The sequence below is a fragment of the Oncorhynchus gorbuscha genome, linkage group LG08 (assembly GCF_021184085.1).
Source record: "Oncorhynchus gorbuscha isolate QuinsamMale2020 ecotype Even-year linkage group LG08, OgorEven_v1.0, whole genome shotgun sequence".
Classification (NCBI taxonomy): Eukaryota; Metazoa; Chordata; class Actinopteri; order Salmoniformes; family Salmonidae; genus Oncorhynchus; species Oncorhynchus gorbuscha.
In genome coordinates, this window is record NC_060180.1 from 18648113 (window position 1) to 18672682 (window position 24570).

At 43.9% G+C, this 24570-nt stretch overlaps 1 protein-coding gene across 3 annotated transcripts in view; it reads right to left on the reverse strand.

The window, feature by feature from the left end:
* Window positions 1-23957, reverse strand: part of kcnq5a (potassium voltage-gated channel, KQT-like subfamily, member 5a) — a 119840-nt gene extending 95883 nt beyond the window's left edge. For all 3 annotated transcript variants that reach the window (XM_046358686.1, XM_046358687.1, XM_046358685.1), the window contains exon 1: window positions 23355-23957. In XM_046358686.1, the coding sequence (XP_046214642.1) occupies window positions 23355-23692 (338 nt within the window). In that variant the 5' untranslated portion in view covers window positions 23693-23957. The remainder of the gene's footprint in view (window positions 1-23354) is intronic.
* Window positions 23958-24570: the final 613 nt, after the last annotated feature.

Consider the following 24570-nt stretch of genomic DNA (forward strand, 5'->3'; position numbering starts at 1 on the left):
ACTCACTTTATATAGCACAATGAGCTTTTTATTTTGCATAATTTGAGTCACTGACTTCCGGTTAGGCCCTTGGTTACTAGTAGCAACGTCCACTTTTGGGAGAACTGATCTGTGGGGTCGCCTTACACACCACACACACCTCACCTCACCACACGGAAGGCTGTTCTAAACCAGAAGGACACTGAATAAACACACACATTAAACACCAACACACACACACAAATATACCACATTGTAGTGTACCACATGCAGTAGGCACACTCTCGCCACCACATTGGTGAGACTCTAAGGTAGTATGTGTACATGTGAACGTTCTTCTTAGACTTCCGACATATGTCCAATAAAGGGGATGTTTCCCAGCTGATAAAGTCACACGCTGTAAATTTAAAAAAAGATAGAAGCACCAGATGAAATTTAGGAGCACCAGATAGATAAAGCCTATATTGGGTCTATCTGAATTCTAGCTACTTTCGAAGCAGATGTTGTGCCCTAGAAACACACGTGTAACACTGCAAATACATTAGTTTATTATAAAAGCTTTAATTTTGGTATAAACACCTGTCATTGAAATTACAAAGTCATTTGTGGAATATTTGTGTTTCTACATTGTGTAAAAGCACTATTTTGCTTTTGTACATTGCTTTCGTAATATCATACATTGTCTCTTTTAGAAGCGTCAGGTTTGTGATGACAACATGCATTCATTGCTATGATCATTGATCTCCTGGAGAAGATATCCTTGTTCCATTCTTTCTGTGCCCCCAAAATGTTTGGATATACTGGTAAAGTATATCCAGGAGTATACTACAAAGAAGAATCACTGAGTTAGCCAGTTAACTTTGATAAACAACTATACATAACTATTGATTTTCTGGTTCATTAGGAAAGTTATACTGAGATATTTGTTTTTTGTTGTTGAGTCAATTAGTCCATGCCCATTTCATGCTTATCTTCTTAAAAAATAAACCGTTTCAGAATATTCTGTGAAGTTAGCTAGCTAAGTCATTGATCTTGATTGTAGTATACCCGTCTGGTTGTTAACTAGCAAAGCACTGAGGTAACACGACTGTACAAAGTGTAAACAAATGGTTAACAACACGCAAGTGGTTTCAGAACGGCCCACGACATGGTTTATGAACGTAAAATGTCATCCCGGTAATATGGGCCGGATCTTTTGACATGGTTGGTCTAGAATCAATCTGTTTTCACTGTAGTAATGGTGCAACCATGACGCTAACAAGTCTGTATTTGTTTGTTTCTCTAGGGCACTCGGAAACAACGGTACAACGAACCCTTATCATTGCATCAATTATTATCTGGGAGATTTTTTTATAGTTGCACAGTGCTCCCAAAATAAAATTCCTGGTCGCAGAGCAAAATATTTTGCTGCATTTGCGACCAAATTGGTAGCACTTTACAGCCCTGGTCACGTGACAGCGTTCAAGTGTCTATCTATCTAGCCTCTGAACACAGGCCTGATAGAGCAGCCTTGGGAAGAGTCCCTGACAGGAATGGTATCCATGCAGGATTCACAGTTTCTGATGGCTCTGCCCATTGGCCACACACTGGTTGAATGTTCATTTGACGTCATTTCAATGAAATTACGTTGAACCAACGTGGAAAGACATTGAATTCAAGTCTGTGCCAGTGGGTAGTGACAAATGGAAAATATATCGATTTCATTAAGCTACTAACACACGTGCAAAGATTCTACACTCACTGAACTTTATAAGAAACACTAATGTGTTGAAAACCCCAACTTGTTTGCATAGTCAACTTACACACAGCTCTGACACACACACTTACCCCACCAGACATGCCACCAGGGGTCTTTTCACAGTCCCCAAATCCAGAACAAATTCAGGAAAGCATACAGTATTATATAGAGCCATTATTGCATGGAACTCTGAGCTGTTCTGGTTTGTTAATGTTCTTTGTTATGTCATGTTTCATGTTTTGTGTGGACCCAGGCTGAGTAGCTGCTGCTTTTGCAACAGCTAATGGGGATCCTAATAAAATACCAAATACCAAATTCCAAAAGGACAGTTACTGGCAGACAACGCACAACAAAGAGCCATCTTTAAACCTCAATAACGCAACATGCGCTCATGATTCAAGTTTGCTCTTGATTCACAGCAGCTTGAAAAAAAAGAGTGTGGACTGGGAAATGATTTAAATATTTAATTTAACCAAAAGTTTGCAAGACAAATAGGCAGAGTCCGTTAATGTGATTTCAACACAGGACACATACAGAGGGAGGGAAGAATGTCTGGACGATCATCAGAGGCCGGCTCCCGCAGAGGAGGAGAGGAGCGAGGGATGATGTGGTGAGATGGAGGCTGAAATTCCATTTCACTTAACCTCAACAACTTTTCATCAAAGCCTACGTGTGCCTTGTTCACTTGTGCTGCCAACGAATCACTGATGAGCAAACCGTAGTAGTTGAGCAAGCCCCAATGACAAAGGCACAATATGCATCGCTGTGAGAAAGATAAAAGACATAGATGAGGAAAATGCCAACCGGACTACTCTCTCCCTCTTCTCCTCTTTCTGTCATATTTTTTTCTCCATACATCTTCTTCCCATAATACCATTCTTCCCTTCACCATCATAACTCCCTTACTTTCTCTCCTTCTCCCTCAATCTCTCTCTTTATTTCTTTCTTTCTTTCTGTCTTCCACTCTTTTTTACTTTCCTTCCCTCTCTCCCTCCCTCTCACTCTCTCCTCCTGCATGTGTCAGGTTGGCTGGGGAGTAGCGGTGATACTCAGCAGGTTCCTAACCACCCATTACACTCCCAGGCAGGTTGCTAGACACATGGCAACAAGGTCCACCCTCCTCAGGCCAGGGCATGAGAGGTCACTTCCTGCTAGGCCAGGGGTCACGTCAGCAGGTCACCTGGAAGGGTTTTCTAGCAAACTATGAGACCAGCTTAGGAAGCAGATAAATGATCCTCAAATGAGAGATGGGGGGAAAAGAGAGAGAGAGAGAGAGAGAGAGAGAGAGAGAGAGAGAGAGAGAGAGAGAGAGAGAGAGAGAGAGAGAGAGAGAGAGAGAGAGAGAGAGAGAGAGAGAAGACAGGGATGGATATATAAACTCAGCAAAAAAAGAAATGTCCCTTTTTCAGGACCCTGTCTTTCAAAGATAAATCGGAAAAATCCAAATAACTTCACAGATCTTCCTTGTAAAGAGTTTAAACACTGTTTCCTATGCTTGTTCAATGAACCATAAACAATTCATGAACATGCACCTGTGGAACGGCCGTTAAGACACTAACAGCTTACAGACGGTAGGCAATTAAGGTCACAGTTATGAAAACTTAGGACACTAAAGAGGCCTTTCTACGGACTCTGAAAAACACCAAAAGAAGTCATTGCAGGCACTCTCAACGCTGTGCGTTACAGGGAAGACATCCTCCTCCCTCATGTGGTAACATTTCTGCAGGCTCATCCTGACATGACCCTCCAGCATGACAATGCCACCAGCCATACTGCTTGTTCTGTGCATGATTTCCTCTAAGACAGGAATGTCAGTGTTCTGCCATGGCCAGCTAAGAGCCCAGATCTCAATCCCATTGAGCACGTCTGGGACGTGTTGGATCGGAGGGTGAGGGCTAGGGCCATTCCCCTCAGAAATGTCCGGGAACTTGCAGATGCCTTGGTGGAAGAGTGGGGTAACATCTCACAGCAAGAACTGGCAAATCTGGTGCAGTCCATGAGGAGGAGATGCACTGCAGTACTTAATGCAGCTGGTGGCCACACCATATACTGACTGTTACTTTTGAACCCCCCTTTGTTCAGGGACACATTATTCCATTTATGTTAGTCACATGTCTGTGGAACTTGTTCAGTTTATATCTCAGTTGTTGAATCTTGTTATGTTCATACAAATATTTACACATGTTAAGTTTGCTGAAAATACTCACAGTTGACAGTGAGACGATGATTATTTTTTGCTGAGCTTTATATATATATATATATATATATATATATATATATATAGAGAGAGAGAGAGAGAGAGAGAGAGAGAGAGAGAGAGAGAGAGAGAGAGAGAGAGAGAGAGAGAGAGAGGAATATGGAGAAACAAAGGGCAGAGAGAGGAAAAGTGAATAATGAAAGATAGAGAGATATACAGTATGTGGAAAAAGGGCGGGAGAATGAAAGAGATGGGAGAGAGAAGATAGAGAGAAATTGAGAAACAAACAGAGAGAGAGAGAGTGGCCAGGGCAATGAATTTCTCATTTCCAGGACGAACCATCGATGCTCGCTGCCCATGGGCATAGTTTGGTTTTTGGGTATTTTATTAGAAACCCCATTAGCTGTTGTAAAAGCAGCAGCTACTGGTCCTGGGGTCCACACAAAACATGCCTGGACACTGTCAGCTATTTTATCACAGTGAAAAAGCACAGTACTTCACCCTAAGCCCTTGCCTGTCTGTCCCACTGTGAAGAAAATGTATTTGTGTTTGGAGAAAAGCATGTAAGTGTGGGGGAGGTGAGAGAGCCCTGCTTGAATCAGGAAGGCTGTCAGGATGACTAACTAACGCAGCAGCAAGGCACACAAACACACAGGCACACAAACTCCCCTGCCCTCAATTACAATCTCTTGAATCAGTGGAACTCCCTTATGCTGACATACAATCAGAGCGTTAGGCTGAGTGATGGGCTGAGGGCAGGGGGGTATTCCTGCATGGTGAGATCTGACAGAGTGATTGCTCCAGTGTTGCTGGGTAAGGGAGTCTTAGGTAGCTCAACCCCAACCTCGATGCATTTTGTGTGGGCAGAGAGCACTCAGAGTGGTCTGTCTCTATCAATCAGCTTCACAGTCGACTGGGGGAACTGGCATCTCTCTTGAGGGTTTAGTGTATGACTAATAGGCACACACACAGATCCACTAACACATTCTCAGCACAGTGATTTCAAGAACCTTTGTTTACACACACATTGCCACAGAAAACCATCCAGTCACACACTGAAACACACATGGGTGGATAGGGAGGCGTATAATGCGAACGTCAAAGGTTACGAATTAAAATCTCATCAAGGACAACTTTAGCATTTCATCAAATTAGCAACTGTCAACTACTTACTACTTTTTAGCATCTTTGCAACAACTTAGCATGTTAGCTAACCCTTCCCCTAAACCTAACCTTAACCCTTTTAGCTAGCCCTTCCCCTAACCCTAACCTTAATCCTTTAAATTAACTTCTAAATTGAACCCTAACCTTAACCATTTAAGTTAAGTTCTAAACTTAACCCTAACTTTAACCCTTTAACTTCTAAACTTAACCCTAACCATAACCCTTTGCCTTAACTTCTAAACTGAACCCTAACCTTAACCATTTGACTTAACTTCTGACCTTAACCCTTTAACTTAACTTCTAAACTTAACCTTAACCTTAACCCTAACCCTGACCCATTAAATATCTTTTTCCATTCAATGGTGTATCCATGCAGGTGAAAGAGGACCCACTGTGGGCAGAGTCTTTAATTCATAAAGTAATTACAAACGCACAACTTTCACTTAAATTCGAGGACAAACTGGAGACTTCTTGAACAGCAGGTGAACAGAATGCAATTGAACAAAGACTCAGACACCTGCTCAAAATCTGAGAAAACACGACACGATACTTTCTCCAATCACAGCACGGTGAATTCTAAACAAGGAACCGACAGGACTATTCTGTGTTGAGTGGTTAACAAAGGAAGAAATAGGGACTCTAATCAGGGGAAAGGGGAGAGAGAGGATAGAAAGAGGGAAAGAACCTAATAAGACCAGCAGAGGGAAACTTTGAATAGAATGGGAAGCACAGGGACAAGACAAGATAATAAATGACAAAACATGACAGTACCCCCACTCACCGAGCGCCTCCTGGCGCACTCGAGGAGGAATCCTGGCGGCAACGGAGGAAATCATCAATGAGTGAACGGTCCAGCACGTCCCGAGACGGAACCCAACTCCTCTCCTCAGGACCGTAACCCTCCCAATCCACTAAGTATTGGGACCCCGTCCCGAGAACGCATGTCCATGATCTTATGTACCTTGTAAATAGGTGCGCTCGACAAGGACGGGAGGGGAGGGAAGACGAACAGGGGTGCGAAGAAAGGGCTTGACACAGGAGACATGGAAGACAGGATGGACGCGACGAAGATGTCGCGGAAGAAGCAGTCGCACAGCGACAGGATTGACGACCTGGGAGACACGGAACGGACCAATGAACCGCGGAGTCAACTTACGAGAAGCTGTCGTAAGAGGAAGGTTGCGAGTGGAAAGCCACACTCTCTGGCCGCAACAATACCTTGGACTCTTAATCCTGCGTTTATTGGCGGCTCTCACAGTCTGTGCCCTGTAACGGCAAAGTGCAGACCTCACCCTCCTCCAGGTGCGCTCACAACGTTGGACAAACGCTTGAGCGGAGGGAACGCTGGACTCGGCAAGCTGGGATGAGAACAGAGGAGGCTGGTAACCCAGACTACTCTGAAACGGAGATAACCCGGTAGCAGACGAAGGAAGCGAATTGTGAGCGTATTCTGCCCAGGGAGCTGTTCTGCCCAAGACGCAGGGTTTCTGAAAGAAAGGCTGCGTAGTATGCGACCAATCGTCTGATTGGCCCTCTCTGCTTGACCGTTAGACTGGGGATGAAACCCGGAAGAGAGACTGACGGACGCACCAATCAAACGACAGAACTCCCTCCAAAACTGTGACGTGAATTGCGGGCCTCTGTCTGAAACGGCGTCTAACGGGAGGCCATGAATTCTGAATACATTCTCGATAATGATTTGTGCCGTCTCCTTAGCGGAAGGAAGTTTAGCGAGGGGAATGAAATGTGCCGCCTTAGAGAACCTATCGACAACCGTAAGAATCACAGTCTTCCCCGCAGACAAAGGCAGACCGGTAATGAAGTCTAGGGCGATGTGAGACCATGGTCGAGAAGGAATGGGGAGCGGTCTGAGACGACCGGCAGGAGGAGAGTTACCCGACTTAGTCTGCGCGCAGTCCGAACAAGCAGCCACGAAACGGCGCGTGTCACGCTCCTGAGTCGGCCACCAAAAGCGCTGGCGAATAGACGCAAGAGTGCCTCGAACACCGGGATGACCAGCTAACTTGGCAGAGTGAGCCCACTGAAGAACAGCCAGACGAGTGGAAACAGGAACGAAAAGGAGGTTACTAGGACAAGCGCGCGGCGACGCAGTGTGCGTGAGTGCTTGCTTAACCTGTCTTTCAATTCCCCAGACTGTTAACCCGACAACACGCCCATAAGGAAGAATCCCCTCGGGATCAGTAGAAGCCACAGAAGAACTAAACAGACGGGATAAGGCATCAGGCTTGGTGTTCTTGCTACCCGGACGGTAAGAAATCACAAACTCGAAACGAGCGAAAAACAACGCCCAACGAGCTTGACGGGCATTAAGTCGTTTGGCAGAACGGATGTACTCAAGGTTCTTATGGTCTGTCCAAACGACAAAAGGAACGGTCGCCCTCTCCAACCACTGTCGCCATTCGCCTAGGGCTAAGCGGATGGCGAGCAGTTCACGGTTACCCACATCATAGTTGCGCTCAGATGGCGACAGGCGATGAGAAAATAAGCGCAAGGATGAACCTTATCGTCAGACTGGAAGCGCTGGGATAGAATGGCTCCCACGCCTACCTCTGAAGGCCAACCTCGACAATGAATTGTCTAGTGACGTCAGGAGTAACGAGGATAGGAGCGGACGTAAAACGTTCTTTTAGAAGATCAAAAGCTCCCTGGGCGGAACCGACCACTTAAAACACGTCTTGACAGAAGTAAGAGCTGTGAGAGGGGCAGCAACTTGACCGAAATTACGAATGAAACGCCGATAGAAATTAGCGAAACCTAAAAAGCGCTGCAACTCGACACGTGACCTTGGAACGGGCCAATCACTGACAGCTTGGACCTTAGCGGAATCCATCTGAATGCCTTCAGCGGAAATAACGGAACCGAGAAAAGTAACGGAGGAGACATGAAAAGAGCACTTCTCAGCCTTTACGTAGAGACAATTCTCTAAAAGGCGCTGTAGAACACGTCGAACGTGCTGAACATGAATCTCGAGTGACGGAGAAAAAAATCAGGATATCGTCAAGATAGACAAAAACAAAGATGTTCAGCATGTCTCTCAGAACATCATTAACTAATGCCTGAAAAACAGCTGGCGCATTGGCGAGACCAAACGGCAGAACCCGGTACTCAAAATGCCCTAACGGAGTGTTAAACGCCGTTTTCCACTCGTCCCCTCTCTGATGCGCACGAGATGGTAAGCGTTACGAAGGTCCAACTTAGTAAAGCACCTGGCTCCCTGCAGAATCTCGAAGGCTGATGACATAAGGGGAAGCGGATAACGATTCTTAACCGTTATGTCATTCAGCCCTCGATAATCCACGCAGGGGCGCAGAGTACCGTCCTTCTTCTTAACAAAAAGAACCCCGCCCCGGCCGGAGAGGAAGAAGGCACTATGGTACCGGCGTCAAGAGACACAGACAAATAATCCTCGAGAGCCTTACGTTCGGGAGCCGACAGAGAGTATAGTCTACCCCGAGGAGGAGTGGTCCCCGGAAGGAGATCAATACTACAATCATACGACCGTGAGGCTCCGGCACTCCTCCCTCAAATCCTTTCTTCCTCCCTCCCTTAGGGACAGAAGAAACTCTCCTTTTAAACACTTCACATGACAAGAAACGTTCCCTTCCTTACTCCCCCAATTAATAGAAGGATTTTGACATACTAGCCAGGGATGACCCAAAACAACAGGTCTCTCAAAAAAGAAATAGTCTCATCCTTTCTCCTTCTCCTGAACTGGGAAGATGACTCCCCATCTAAAACATGGGCGTAGGCTGTCATCCTCCCCCATCCTTCGTCCATCCTTTCTCCTTCCCTCCCTCCCTCCCCCTCTCTCTCTCTCTCTCTCTCTCTGTAGCCCTCCGCTCTCTTTTCATCCTGTCTCCCCCCTGTCTTTCTCTCATCCTTTCTCCTCCCTCCCTCCCTTTCTCTCTCGCCAATGAGGGAGACCAGTCCCCAGTTTGGACCACAGCCCGGTGACCTATCATTACAACCACATCTGAAGGAACCTCCCGGGAGCATCCTCTAAAGGAGTCCCTTCCAGAAAACGCGATGGACTCGATAAAGAGTAAACTCAATAGAATAATCAAGAAAACCCTTCATGGAGTAGGGTGTCCCCTTTTCAAAAACCCGACTCATCTTCCTTTTAAAGTTCTGGAACTTGTTAGAGCAATCAGCATCCTTTCTCTTGGGAAGGAGCCCCCGAGGCTTCCTCCCTCGAACGGTCAAAAGCGAGATCAGCTCTCTTTAAAGTTCTGGAACTTGTAAATATCTGTTCAAAACACTGGTGAGAAAGGAGCGGCACTCAGTGGGCTGCCTGAGTAAAGGTGGGTTAAACCCTAGGTGAAATAAACAAACTCTGGAATGTCCAGAGAGGTAAACCTGCAGGTTCTCTCCGAGCAAAAGTCTCTCGTGTCTGCCGAGCATGAATAGAGACATGTAAAATGTCCTCCTCCTCTGTCATGCAGGTGAAAGAGGACAAAAGCGACTTAAAACAGAGTCTTTAATCCAGTAAAGTCCAAACGAAAAACACAACTTTGGACCCACAAACTTTGTCTTGAACATAGGGTACAGCCACTAGCATCAAAGACAATAATGTCAGCCTCTGGAGGAAAAATGAAACAAAACACTGGGTGTTTAAACAAGGAACCGATGTGTCCAAAAACCAAAGTGAAATGGGACTAATTCATAAAGGGCAACAGGTTGGGAAGACAAATGGTGGCATTAAAGCAAGTTAAATAGTATGAATAAGGCAATTGAAAGAAAGAACTAATAAAATGAACAGAAATGACAACAAGAGTCCAAATGATTTGAGGGATGTGAACACATGCAGCTATTCTGTGTTGAGGGAGGTTCTGTCACAAAGAATTATTCTTCCTATATGCTTCATTTAGAGTTATTTATGTAACTTTAGTTGTAATACAAATGTTAGGCTATGTGTTTTGATTTTTAATACATTCTAAGGCTGCATGATGAGACTATTGAGGATTTGCAAAAAGTTGCATGAAAGGCATGAGCTCTGCTTTGGTTTTAGCGCAGGCTTTTTCACACTTCATTGGTCACAATTTGACAAGCACTGTATAATGCCTCGAATTGCCTGGCTGCATCGCCTTTGTGTGGCCGTAATGCCCCTTTTAGAAATCCATGTATTTTGCGGCCAGTGGCCGTTGAGTCCTTGGGCTGAATATAATAATGATAATTCCCTTCTCCAAGCTGCGTGCCAAAGCACCTCTCACTCACATGGCTCTCCATCACATGATTGGGTCTTTCTCACAGGCTACAAGTGAAGACAGACACATGGGAGACGCAACTGCGCTCGTCCTTATCCAATTCCGAGGTGTATTTTGAAGATATTGAAAGAACTGTCCACATTTACTTTTGATCAGCCAACAACATGAATAGGCCTACTGAACAGCAAAAGCACTAGCCTATTTCAATCTACTATCCCCCATAGTACAAAAGTCAGTGGTGGGCCGTCAGGGCCAGCAAGGCCTTCTCTGCTGGCCTAAACATCATCAGAATATAATAATATATTTTCCCACAAATATTTATTAAATTATTCCCCAGAGTAAGAGTTATACTCTTCAGTGTTACACAGGAGCCAGCTAGCAGGCGTAGTGCGTGCACGTCTTTTGATTGGATTACCAGAATTGAGAGGCAAGTCCTATGGGCAGGTCTATGCAGAACCTCAGAACTAGGAAACTGAATTTGATAAACGAATTAATTTGCGTACTACTAAGCTGTTTTTTCAACCCACAATGGCGGAAGGAGGAGAAGATATCGATTTGGTCGAGGATATAATTATAACGCCATTCTCAAGACTAACTTTTCAAGAAAAGTTAGACATTGTAAGGAGAGGTCGCCTGACGCCGACGCTACAAAGCCTGTCACAGGCGGGAAAGGGGTTCGTTCGCCACTTCCAAAGTTCCAACTACGAGCGCTATCAATGGCTCACAGGCTCCGATAAGCACTGCAAACTGTACTGCTGGGAATGCCTATTATTTGCAAGTGATCAATTTGGTGTTTGGAGCCACACTGGCTTTGCAAACTTGAGTTATCTAACCAAGGCAGCAACGAGACACCAAAGTACGGCTGGGCACTTACAAGCAATGGTGCTTTTGAAAACTTTTGGGGACACCGGAGTGGATCTACAGCTCAACGAACAAGCGCGCAGGGCAACGGAGCTGCACAATGAAAAGGTGAAGAAAAATAGGGAAATGTTGAAAAGACTCATAGATTGTGTCATGTTTTAGGGTAAACAGAAACAGTGGGGGGGGGGGGCTTAAAGCTCAAAGTTTGTGGACCAGAAATGGATAGAAGAAGAATATTAATATAACTCTGTTGCACTCGACTATGTTCTTGTCTATTAGTTGAACTGTACTGTATTGTACTCTTCCCCTGCAATTCTCCGAATAAAAATGTCCATTTCAAGGTGCCTGGTTATACTGCGTTTCTGTCTAAATGTATAGTGTCTAGAGCCATGGCATCATAATGATGGTAATAAGAGGTGGATTCATTCGGGTAGGACTGTGTAGGACCTCAATGAAGGCCCAGGCCCCAGGCCCCAGGCCCACGGCCCCAGGCCCCAGGCCCACGGCACGCCACTGATAAAAGTTGAACTATTCTATTTTGTGTGAGAAATAAATAATACAAACAATCTGGGACAGTTGTGGGATGCAATAGATCCCAAATGAATACAACCACTAGCATCAAAAAACCTGTTTTAAGCAATGGGCCTGGCGCAACAGATGGGAACGTTTAGCTTTAAATGTTGATCAACTATTAGGCTATTTCTTCACATTATAGGGCAGCAATGCGCACACAGCAGTAGGCCATAATACTTGAATGTTCCATTAGCAGGAAAACATAATTATCAAAAATGACCACAAATGTGATTATGCATGTAATGCTTTTATTATAAAGGTGCATTTTAATGTTGAAAACGATCTTCCCCAAACTTGAAACTCACGCTCTACGTAGGTATGCCAGTTAGGCTCTACACCCCTTGTAAAACTGGATTCATGTGCTTTATTGTAAGAAATTATTTGGACACTTTAATTTTGATTCAGACCTTACCAAAACATATATAGACCTATTGTCACGCCCTGACCTTAGAGCTTTTTATGTCCCTATTTTGGTTAGGTCAGGGTGTGATTTGGGTGGGCATTCTATGTTCCTTTTTCTGTGTTTTTGTATTTCTTTGTTTTGGCCGGGTATGGTTCTCAGTCAGGGACAGCTGTCTATCGTTGTCTCTGATTGGGAACCATACTTAGGTAGCTTTTTCCCACAGGGTTTTTGTGGGTAGTTAATTTCGGTTTAGTGTTTTGCACCTTTCAGGACTGTTTCGGTGATTCCCTTTGTTATTTTGTTATTAGTGTTCAGTTTTAATAAAGTAAGCATGAACACTTACCACGCTGCGCTTTGGTCCGATGATTCCTCCTCTTCCGACAACGAATACCGTTACACCTATGGGCTAGGCTGCATGATGTGTGAGACTATGAGACTATGAAAAAGTAGCAAAAAAATGTATGAACTGTTTGCCTTAAAGTGGGGATAATTCACAAGTGATAATATATCATTCACAAGTGATAGGCTAATATTGTTACCCTATGACACTATTCTTGATTTAATGATGTGAGATGTGTCAAGGGAGAAGGGCCGCTTTCATAGGCTTGTGGTTCTCTGTGGATGCATGCATTAGAGTTAGTGTATAAGGAGATAACCATCTCTCTCTTCCTCACAGGCACCAGGCTCTCTCTCCTTCCTTCTCTACCATCTACCTCTCTCTCTTTCTGGGCGCAGATGAAAGAAGAAGCTCAGCGGGGATGTGGCGACTGGGTTGTGTCACAGAGCCTAGTGAAGGATCAAACAGTGTCTCGTTCATCTAATGCCTCTCTCCTTGTCCATTCATAATCTCACTGGAATACACAGTGACACACTGTTGATGTGCCTCTTCCTCTCTCTGTCCATTCATAATCTCACTGGAATACACAGTGACACACTGTTGATGTGCCTCTTCCTCTCTCTGTCCATTAATAATCTCACTGGAATACACAGTGACACACTGTTGATGTGCCTCTTCCTCTCTCTCTCTCTCTCATCCTTTCTCCCCCCCTCCCTCCCTTTCTCCTTCCCTCCCTCCCTCCCCCTCTCTCTCTCTCTTTCTCATCCTTTCTCCCCCTCTCTCTCTCTCTCTCTCTCTCTCAAGGATCAACCTTTCTCCTTCCCTTCCTCCCTCCCCCCTCTCTCTCTCTCTCTCTTTCTCATCCCCCCTCTCTCTCTCTCTCATCCTTTCTCCTTCCCTCCCTCCCTCCCCCCTCTCTCTCTCTCTTTTCTCATCCTTTCTCCCCCTCTCTCCTCTCTCTCTCACTCTCTCTCTCTCTCATCCTTTCTCCTTCCCTTCCTCCCTCCCCCCCTCTCTCTCTCTCTCTCTCATCCCCCTCTCTCTCTCTCTCTCATCCTTTCTCCTTCCCTCCCTCCCTCCCCCTCTCTCTCTCTCTCTCTCTCTCTCATCCTTTCTCCCCCTTTCTCCTTCCCTCCCTCCCTCCCCTCTCTCTCTCTCTCTCTCTCTCTCTCTTTCTCATCCTTTCTCCCTCCCTCCCTGTCTCTCTCTCATCCTTTCTCCCCCCGGAGAAAAAATTTCTCCTTCCCTCCCTCCCAAAAACCTATCTCTCTGTCTCTTTCTCATCCTTTCTCACCCCCTCTCAGCTCTCTCTTGGCATCCTTTCTCCTTCCCTCCCTCCCTCCCCTCTCTCTCTCTCTCTCTCTCTTTCTCATCCTCCCCCCCTCTCTCTCTCATCCTTTCTCCTTCCCTCCCTCCCTCCCCCTCTCTCTCTCTCTCTCCTCTCTCTCTCTTTCTCATCCTTTCTCCCCCCTCTCTCTCTTCTCATCCTTTCTCCCTCCCTCCCTCCCTCGCTATCACTCTCGATTCAATGTACAGTACCAGTAAAAAGTTTGGACCCACCTACATTACAACCACTAGCATCAAAGCCAATAATGTAGATAATAGTAAAAATAAAGAAAAACCCTGGAATGAGTAGGTGTGTCCAAAACCTTTGACTGGTACTGTAATTCAAAGGGCTTTTGGGAAACAAATGTTTACATTGCCAAAGCAAGTTAAATAGATAATAAACAAAAGTGAAATAAACAATCAAAATGAACAGTAAGCATTACTCTCACAAAAGTCTCAAAGGAATAGAGACATGTAAAATGTCATATTATGGCTATGTACAGTGTTAAAACCTCCTATCTGTCTGAATTATTTTGCCTACTTTGTTCATAGGGTACCTGCCAACACACAATGTGCCTTTTAAAAGTGAAACAAAACACTGGGTGTTTTATGTGTATGTGGGTTGTGTTTAGTTGACTCTGAGGCGGTCAACAGTGACACAAAATGGTGTAACAATCTAACTGAGTTACAGTGTAAATAAGGTTATTTCTAAAGTAATGTTAATGCAGCTAATGTCAGAGTACCAACGAGATGAGTTGATGTGTTACCTGTCAATGCACTGCAGAGTCTCTTGAATCAATTGTGCAGACGCACTTAGCTAAGCATCTGAGCAACACAATCCAGTTATCATTTCTGCGTAAGCATCCCGTTTACACATACACAAACATTTACTAAGTACAAACGGGCTCTTCATCACACACACACACACACACACACACACACACACACACACACACACACACACACACACACACACACACACACACACACACACACACACACACACACACACACACACACACACACACACACACACACACACACTAAGTATTTTTATATATATATTTTTTTTAAACCTTTAACTAGGCAAGTCAGTTAAGAACAAATTCTTATTTTCAATGATGGCCTAGGAACAGTAGGTTAACTGCCTGTTCACGGGCAGAACGACAGATTTATACCTTGTCAGCTCAGGGGTTTGAACTTGCAACCTTCCGGTTACTAGTCCAATGCTCTAAACACTAGGCTACCCTGAGGAAACTTACTTTGGTTCCTAGGCTAGCACATGATGCAAATTGGTGGTTCTGTCCCGGCTCTGAAAATCTGATTACCCAAACACACAGCAGTACATTTTTGGATCGTAATGCCATTATTGATTCAATAATGGAGCACTATTTGGCAAGTGTAGGGCCTGGTATTTATCAGATTCATGCTAGAGTGGTTGGATCAGAAACGCAGATATCAACGACTCAGGGAAATCCACACAGGCTTAGTGAGGGGAGAGTGGGGTTGGGGGGGACAAAGGCTGATAGAAGTTGATAGAAGAAGTTGCTAATAGAATCGGATCTAAGGTCAGTTTTATGATGCAGAAGGTACAGTTGAAGTCAGAAGTTTACATACACCTTAGCCAAATAGATTTAAACACAGTTTATCACAATTCCTGACATTTCATCCAAGTAAAAAGTCCCTGTTTTAGGTCAGTTAGGATCACCACTTTATTTTAAGAATGTGAAATGTCAGAATAATAGTAGAGAGAATGATTTATTTCAGATTTCATTTCTTTCATCACATTCCCAGTGGGTCAGAAGTTTACATACACTCAATTAGTATTTGGTAGCATTGCCTTTAAATTGTTTAACTTGGGTCAAACGTTTCGGGTAGCCTTCCACAAGCTTCCCACAATAAGTTGGGTGTATTTTGGCCCATTCCTCCTGGCAGAGCTGGTGTAACTGAGTCAGGTTTGTGGGCCTCCTTGCTCGCACACGCTTTTTCAGTTCTGCCCACAAATGTTCTATGGGATTGAGGTCAGAGCTTTGTGATGGCCACTCCAATACCTTGACTTTGTTGTCCTTAAGCCATTTTGCCACAACTTTGGAAGTATGCTTGGGGTCATTGTCCATTTGGAAGACCCATTTGCGACCAAGCTTTGACTTCCTGACTGATGTCTTGAGATGTTGCTTCAATATATCCACATAATTTTCCTACCTCATCATGCTATCTATTTTGTGAAGTGCACCAGTCCATCCTGCAGCAAAGCACCCCCATAACATGATGCTGCCACCCCCCGAGCTTCACGGTTGGGATGGTGTTCTTCGGCTTGCAAGCCTCCCCCTTTTTCCTCAAAAACATAACGATGGTCATTATGGCCAAACAGTTCTATTTTTGTTTCATCAGACCAGAGGACATTTTACCAAAAGAGTACGATCTTTGTCCCCATGTGCAGTTGCAAACCGTAGTCTGGCTTTTTTTATGGGGGTTTTGGAGCAGTGGCTTCTTCCTTGCTGAGCGGCCTTTCAGGTTATGTCGATATAGGACTCATTTTTACTGTGGATGTAGATACTTTTGTACCTGTTTCCTCCAGCATCTTCACAAGGTCTTTTGCTATTGTTCTGGGATTGATTTGCACTTTTCGCACCAAAGTACATTCATCTCTAGGAGACCGAATGTGTCTCCTTCCTGCGTGGTCCCATGGTGTTTATACTTGCGTACTATTGTTTGTTCAGATGAATGTGGTACCTTCAGGCCTTTGGAAATTGCTCCCAGGGATGAACCAGACTTGTGGAGGTCTACAACTTCTTTTTCTGGGGTCTTGGCTGATTTCTTTTGATTTTCCCATGTTGTCAAGCAAAGAGGCACTAAGTTTGAAGGTAGGTCTTGAAATACATACACAGGTACACCTCCAATTGACTCAAATGATGTCAATTAGCCTTTCAGAAGCTTCTAAAGCCATGACATAATTTTCTGGAATTTTCCAAGCTGTTTAAATGCAGTCAACTTAGTGTATGTTAACTTCTGACCCACTGGAATTGTGATACAGTGAATTATAAGTGAAATAATCTGTCTGAAAACAATTGTTGGAAAAATTACTTGTGTCATGCACAAAGTGCATCCTAACCGACTTGCCAAAACTATAGTTTGTTAACAAAAAAAATGTGTGGAGTGGTTGAAAAACTAGTTTTAATGACTCCAACCTAAGTGTATGTAAACTTCCGACTTCAACTGTATATCTATAGGCAACTTGTTTCCAGAGTAAGTTAAGCACTCACAAGCTCATCACATACTGTATCTACAGGACCAGACCCAGCCAGCCTCCTACCTGTTCCCCCATCGCTCTCTCTCTTTCTCTGTAAGACATACCTACAAGGATCACACACCAGTAATCCTGAGCTAAGTTCATTGGAGACATTCAAAGGGAGAGAAGTGGTCAACCCACACACACACACACACACAGTCCACAGTTTCACATATATATCAATACACACAGGCATAGGCAGCTTCCCATACACACACCTACGCAGAGAGTAAAATGACCTCCCACACATACACAAACAGCAGGGATTTATAAAATAACACAAAAAAACATCTGTGCCTGAGCTCAGGTTGGATATCACTGCAGCACTTTGATAAATGTAAAAATAGCAGCGGAGACATTTCTTTTACATGTGCATTTAGATATATTTATCTAGACTATAATGGGAAAATGTGCTTTCGGGGGTTAAATCCTTCCGAGAGATGTTCCGGTGTGTGTGTGTGTGTGTGTGTGTGTGTGTGTGTGTGTGTGTGTGTGTGTGTGTGTGTGTGTGTGTGTGTGTGTGTGTGTGTGTGTGTGTGTGTGTGTGTGTGTGTGTGTGTGTGTGTGTGTGTGTGTGTGTGTGTGTGTGTGTGCGTGTGTGTGTGTGTGGTCTCTAACCTACAGCGCAGCACTAACTGAATGAGCTCACTCGGGGGCAAAATAAAAACATCCGCTGGAGTTAGCACACCACTGTGACATTGAAATGACCAATGAAAAATCAATTCGCTTTGAAGGGAGCCACCGGACTGAACCTCAATGGAATTAAAGCACACGCATTTATATAACTTGATCTCAAAGTGGCAATAAAAATAAACACAGACTCTATTCTTCTCTACTGTGGTCTCTCATCAACTACAAAGCAAATGATCTGAGGACAAAGTGTTTTATTTGCGATATTTGAAGTCATTAAAACTGGGTACTCATATTACTTAAAATAGTACCTTATTATTCATTGTGAAAGCAGACAGCAGTCTACTGTCTATTTTCCCCAACCTCAAGGACAACACACTATCATGAGAAGAAGGAAGCAGCACAGGGCCCCTGGAGTTAAATTAGTGTTAAGTGCCTTCTATTAGGGGAAAAGAGCAGTAGAAAACACTTGATATTCTGCGTCAGCAACCCTACAGTTTTTAGTTCATATCCCACAAGATCTGGGATTCAAACCTGAAACCCCCTGAGACCAGGGTCCGACTCTAACCACAACCATTATCCATCCATCATTCCTCTGGGAGTTCATGGCCTCTTAGCTGGTTTTAGTGTGTACTAGCTTTTACCAGTGCTGCAATTCAGACACTAGCCCAGCGCATTTTTTAGCTCTTTACACTTTTCAAATGACTTGATTGACTTGAGTCTTTATTGTTAAAGCCAAAAGCTATAATAACCTCAACCTCACACAGTCAATAAGAGAAAGAGGCATAGAACTAAATTAGACGGGGAGTTTATTACGCTAGCAACAAGACTGCGGATTTACAATAAAAAAACATTAGTGAGTGTTTTGGGCATTTTCCTGCTATAGAATAGATTCACTATGTGCATGTCATGACCATGATTGATTATTTACATTATTCATATTGTGTGCTGTGTTTTGGATGACTTCTTATTTACTTATTTGAGTGATTTCCTTTACTCTGAATCGGTTAACCCCTTCACAATGTTTGTCTCATTGTGTGAATGAGTGTGTAAAGTAGGAACCTGAGCCTATTTGATTCTCAGACATATGGGCTCCCGAGTGACGCAGGGGTCTAAGGCACTGCATCTCAGTGCTTGAGATGTCACTACAGGCACCCTGGTTCAAATCCAGGCTGTATTACAACCTGCTGTGATTGAGCAGGATTGTCTGGGTTTGGCCGGTGTGGGCCGTCATTTGTTCTTAACTGACTTCCCTAGTTAAATAAAGGTTACAAAAATATGCAGTTTGTAGGTGAAAACTATTTCTAAGATGCATCCTTTTAGTTTTTCAGAACTCACTTCACTCGCACAAAGGAGGGAGGCTTGTGGTGCTAGCACATGTGTACATCAAATACAACATTGGAACACCAATTAAGAAGTCCTAATAATTCTAAAGATTTCTCAGAAACCTAGGTGCTTTAATCTGTATATGCTTACAGTACTTCGATTATGATCTTACTCAGATTAAGATAAACAAAGTGAGGTGTTTACATGACTAATGCCATACTCAGCCTACTGCCATATCGAATTATTATTGTGCATGTAAAAGTACTCAATGTTTTGCAGATTGAAGCCAGAAGAGGACAGGTGCCGCAGGTCAGCCACACCACTACTGCCGCTACGTCTAGGGAGAGGGGAACGGGATGAGTGTGACCGTGCTCGGGAACAGCGTGTGAGTGCTTACCAATGGTTTCCAGTATGATGATGTTTTCTGATTAAGCTTTCTCCCCTGCTCTCCAGACGTGTCCTGTCTAGATGACACTGCCGAGGATAGGACATGGTCGGGAACCCAGGAACGCTAACGCCAAGATTACGAATTTGCCATTACAACAATGGACTTCAGTGTGCGTGTGATGTGAGTGTGTACGTGCCTGTCTTTTGTCTTTGTGTTATTGTAAACCCCTTTTAAAAATAAACAAGGAGAAAATAATATTAAAGAATCTGACTCTCTACCTCCTGCCTGTGTCTGTGTTATTGGGATCCTAAAGAACCTTAGTTCTTGACGCAAGCATGACACAGCAATTTCCGTAAAAACAAACAAATGGATGGCTATGTGTTTGTATGTGTTCAGTAAGTATTTGCACTTATTATATGTATGGTCCATCTCTTGTGGTGCATTGTGGATCTGTGTTGTGGTCAGGGTAGCTACAGACTGTACACCAAATAATGTGATTGAACGAAAGATAGCTGGTGTCCATTACTGGGCGTTACAGGGAAGCCCCATACAAACTGGAGCATTAGATTTTTTTAACTAACCTGTTCTTGGCAATAATTTATTTGTTCTCGATTCAGTAAAAAAAAAGTATCTTACAAATGTATTTTTCCAGTTGCAGTTGGTTCTACAAAAAACAGCAAACACTCAAAGATATTAAATCCAGGTGTTGCATCGAGTGAGATATGCCTCTTGCATATGTATAGATCTTTGTTTTGGTCGCACTGTGTGACGCGCTGTCATCTACTTCTACACGTGGCCGTGGACTCGTTTTCTGAGAAAAACTAGATGTTCCCTGCAAAGATGGCGTGGAACCTCCTTGTGCAATACAAAACATGGGGCTTTCCTGTAGCGTCCAGTAATGGACACCAAAAATATTTGGCTATATCACATTATCTGGCGTACAATCTGTTGCTATGGTTAGGGAAGATGTAAGGACTTAACCCCGGTGACCCTGCTGTCCAGCATGAACAAATAAAACTTCATCATCCTGCTTCACAGGATGTGTCCGCCATCTTACCCAACCTGACAGCTCAATTTCCTACTTCACACTCCACACCATGGCCATGAAGCAACTGTAGTCTTAAGAGACTGTTAAAACTTCTACATGATTCAGCGCAAATTTGTGTTAGTAGACTGTTTAACTTAAATTCATACAAATTTCAGCACAAATGTGTGTTTTTTATTTCACTAGGCAAGTCAGTTAAAAACAAATTGTTATTTACAATGACAGCCTAGGAACAGTGCCTTGTTCAGGGGCAGAAAGACAGATTTTTACCTTGTCATCTCGGGGATTCGATCTTGCAACCTTTCGGTTACAAGTCCAACGCTCTAACCACTAGGCTACCTGAGGACCCGTGTGTGTGTGTGCGTGTGCGTGTGCGTGTGCGTGTGCGCGTGCGTGTGTGCGCGCGCGCGTGCGTATGTGTGTGTCACAGCAAGACATCAGACCAGCTTAATTTAGTTCTCTAAATGTCATCTTAAATAATTGAAAGCATATATGTGCATATATGTGGGTGCAATGTATTTTAGTGTTTCGCATCCCATGATGAGAAATTTGATCTCTAACTTTGACTGAAGGAGTCAGATAACAGAAAGTAGAACACTCTATACAATAGTTCACCTGACACAAGACTGAATCCAAACATTACACTGTTGATTTGATGTGCATTTTACATTTACTGTAGTTTTCGCCATATTTGTTGATAACAAAATCTGAAAACACTCTGAATACATTCAGTAACATGATTGGACTATTCCTGGAAAATGTGGGGTAAGTGCAGCATGAGAAAAACTAACTGGTGTCTCCAAGTGGACACACACCTCTCCAAAGTGTGCACAGTTTCAATGCACTTTTATAACTATGAGGTGCTTTAGCTCTCCTAGCTGTGCTGTGGAGGAACTAGAGCAAGCACACTTGTAGTTGTTAAGTTTGCAACACAACCCTGCGTCCCTGCCATCACACAACTACTGTTGTTGTTTATGCAATCCAAAAAAAGGTCCATTATATATCGCAGTGTGGGTCAGGAGGGCATGATTTGAAAGCTTGTTCTATTGCCAACATGACTAGCCAAGTTATAAAGTACAATCTTACAGTGTTAGTCTTTCACAAGGCAATTCAGAGAAACAGACCGTCATTTTGGTGCACATAGAGAGGGGTCGTGAGTGCATTCAGGTGCGTTTGAAGAGACACATTTTCTTCACAATTAATAACATACATAGAGTCATTCTGTTCAGAACAACCCAGGGTATGACGACTTGTCGTCTTGTAAATGTACATCAAACATAGTGATCATAGACGTTGACACTGTATATGGACCCACGGGTGTTTGGCTTGCTTGTATGACATCAGAGCGGTATTTATTATAATCCTCATCTTTCAAAACACATCGAGTCATCTTAATTTACAGCATTTCCCTCACTCGGACAACAAAACATGTGCTAAAGTTGCCCAATTACCGGGAGGGATGGGGGCAACTTCTTGTCTAGCAATAGCAAGTTGCTCAAGTTTAGAACGGCTGTCAGTCAAAACCCATACAGCGCTGTGAAGCACAGAGCCAGAGCTCGGACGTCATGTATAACATGTTACTGTACAGCCACTACGTTCCAACGTAGGTGCTTATTAGTGCCCAAATATGCCATTTTCAAGCCAAAAGGGGGTTATATATAGAACTTGTAGGGGTGTGATATATGAAGCAAGCAATAGAAACCTTGTTGGTTCTGTCCAGACTTGTTTTCTACAACAGCAGCATCCAGCTGTTACAATGAAACAATTCAGAAAAGGCACTTGGACACACACACACACAAACACACACACACACACACACACACACACACACACACACACACACACACACACACACACACACACACACACACACACACACACACACACACACACACACACACACACACACACACACACACACACACACACACACACACCAATATTATTTATATGGTGCATATTGTTCATTGTGGATTTTTTTTGTAAAGATTCTTTAAAGAACCATGCTTATAAGGGTCTAAATGGAACATTAATTGTGCTATAAAGAGCCTTTTCCTACGGTTCTATAAAGAACCATTAAAAAAAGGTTCTATATAGCCCCAACAAAGTGTTCCGCAATGGTTACAACCCTTTTTGGGGCTATATAAAACCCTCGTTATGGTTCTTTATGTAATCTTTATGGAGAATGGATCTATAAAGAACCTTTCTAACTCTTAAATGTTATTTGTAGAACTATACAGGCGGTTTTATTTGAGTTTAATAGCCATATTATATAGTTTTATTAACGTGTTTATTAACAAGTTGAAGTTGAATCGGGTGTGTTAACACTGGAATGACAGGGGGTCCCTGAGGAGAGCATTGGGAACTACTGACTCGGTCAAACATTCTCAATTGACACAAGGCCATATGTGAGTCTGTCACAAGACACCATCACTGTCCATAGTCATATATGACATGTAATATAGCATTATACAACAGATTAGATCAACTGGGATGACACTCTCACACATGCTTGCACAAAAAGAGCTGTGAACAAACCAGGCCCCAAAATATTACATATGAGCTGCTGTCCCTACATTTGAATTAGCACTTAAAGTGGGCTTTTTAAAAATGGAGCGTAAAGAACCAGTGAGGAGCTCAACGTGTCAGTATGGTTCCACATAGAACCATCACCCTTCCCTTGAGAAAGACACTTTTTTTGTGTGTACACTTACTTCACTTGCACAAAACCTCTAATCATTGTCTTTCCCCCTCTGTAGCTCTGTGCGCTAGAAGAATTCCCAGCAACAGGTGACTGATGAAGTAGCCAACCATTAAATGACTGTTTAAATCTGTTTACACGAGGTCTACATGATAACAGGTCGTATACTCACACGAAGGCGTGGTAGATGAACGCCCATGCCCTGGGTCTCTCCAGTACATTATAGAGGTAATTCTGGAGACGACGGTAGTGCGCGTTTCTGCGCCCGCTCTGCGCGCTGTAGATGAGCGGCTTCCCGAGCAAACTCAACCGGGCGCCCTTTCTCCTCTCCGCGCCCCCTGCACCTGCCGCGCCTGGCGAAAGCATCCCGTCTCCGACTCGAACAGCGTTGTTCATCATCCTCCGTCCAGACTCCACATCTTTCAACCTATAGTTCTGAGCCCGACGCCCTGGAGATGTTTTCATCCAGAGCCCAGAACTGGCTTCATCGCCACTGTGGTTGCGGGGCATGGCATCACCAACACCGGCTGGGGATGTGCAGTAACCACGGGGACGTGCACATAGAGTATAAAAGAGTTTGCACAAAGAGGTCTCTTGGAAAAGCAAACTAAGGTGTAGGAAAGAAAACCATACTGCTATATTGATGTATTAATGTAAATAACTATAATTAAAACTAGGCTATTTTATGCTGTCATCTACTGGGGTTCGGTGCGGTAAGTAGAACTCTGGTGTTTGGAGACTTCTGTGCTCACGGCGCTTTGGACATCTGCGTGAGGCGCGGGAAGAGCGGGGTTATGAAGGAGTGTCAACGTCTCCTGGACAGATATTTGGCGAGGGGAGGGAATCACCCGACACTCACTCACTCATCCTTCCTCCCACCCACCCTCCCTCTCTTTCTCTTTCTCTCCCCTCTTTCTCTATTTCACTGACTTCGTAATATCCACGCGGCTCAGGATTTGCACAGACAGACAACCAGCTCGATGTTTCTGAACCCGGTTCAAGCTTGCCTTCCAAAGTGGCGCGTAGTTTGGCTCTTCAGTGCGCGCGTCTTCAATCACAGCACAGCAGTTGTGTAGAATATTGATTCACTCGGAAACCAAATATGTGGAATTAGAGAACAGCAACAAGCCCATGGCTACCGGGGAATTGATGTGAGGCTTCAACATAGCAGGGGACAGGCACGTGTGGTGCTGAGGGAAACCTATTCAGAATGAGTTAATCATCTGTTTTCTGAAATGCTGCCTCAATATAATACATTTTTCAAACACCCGAAACAGCTTTTTCCTGCAATCTAGACAGACCCATTATAAGTATTATTATTTTTCTGCATATCGAAGCACACATCTTGAGTTGTCTGTATCCTCCTGACTGGTGGCTCTTTTTTTTGA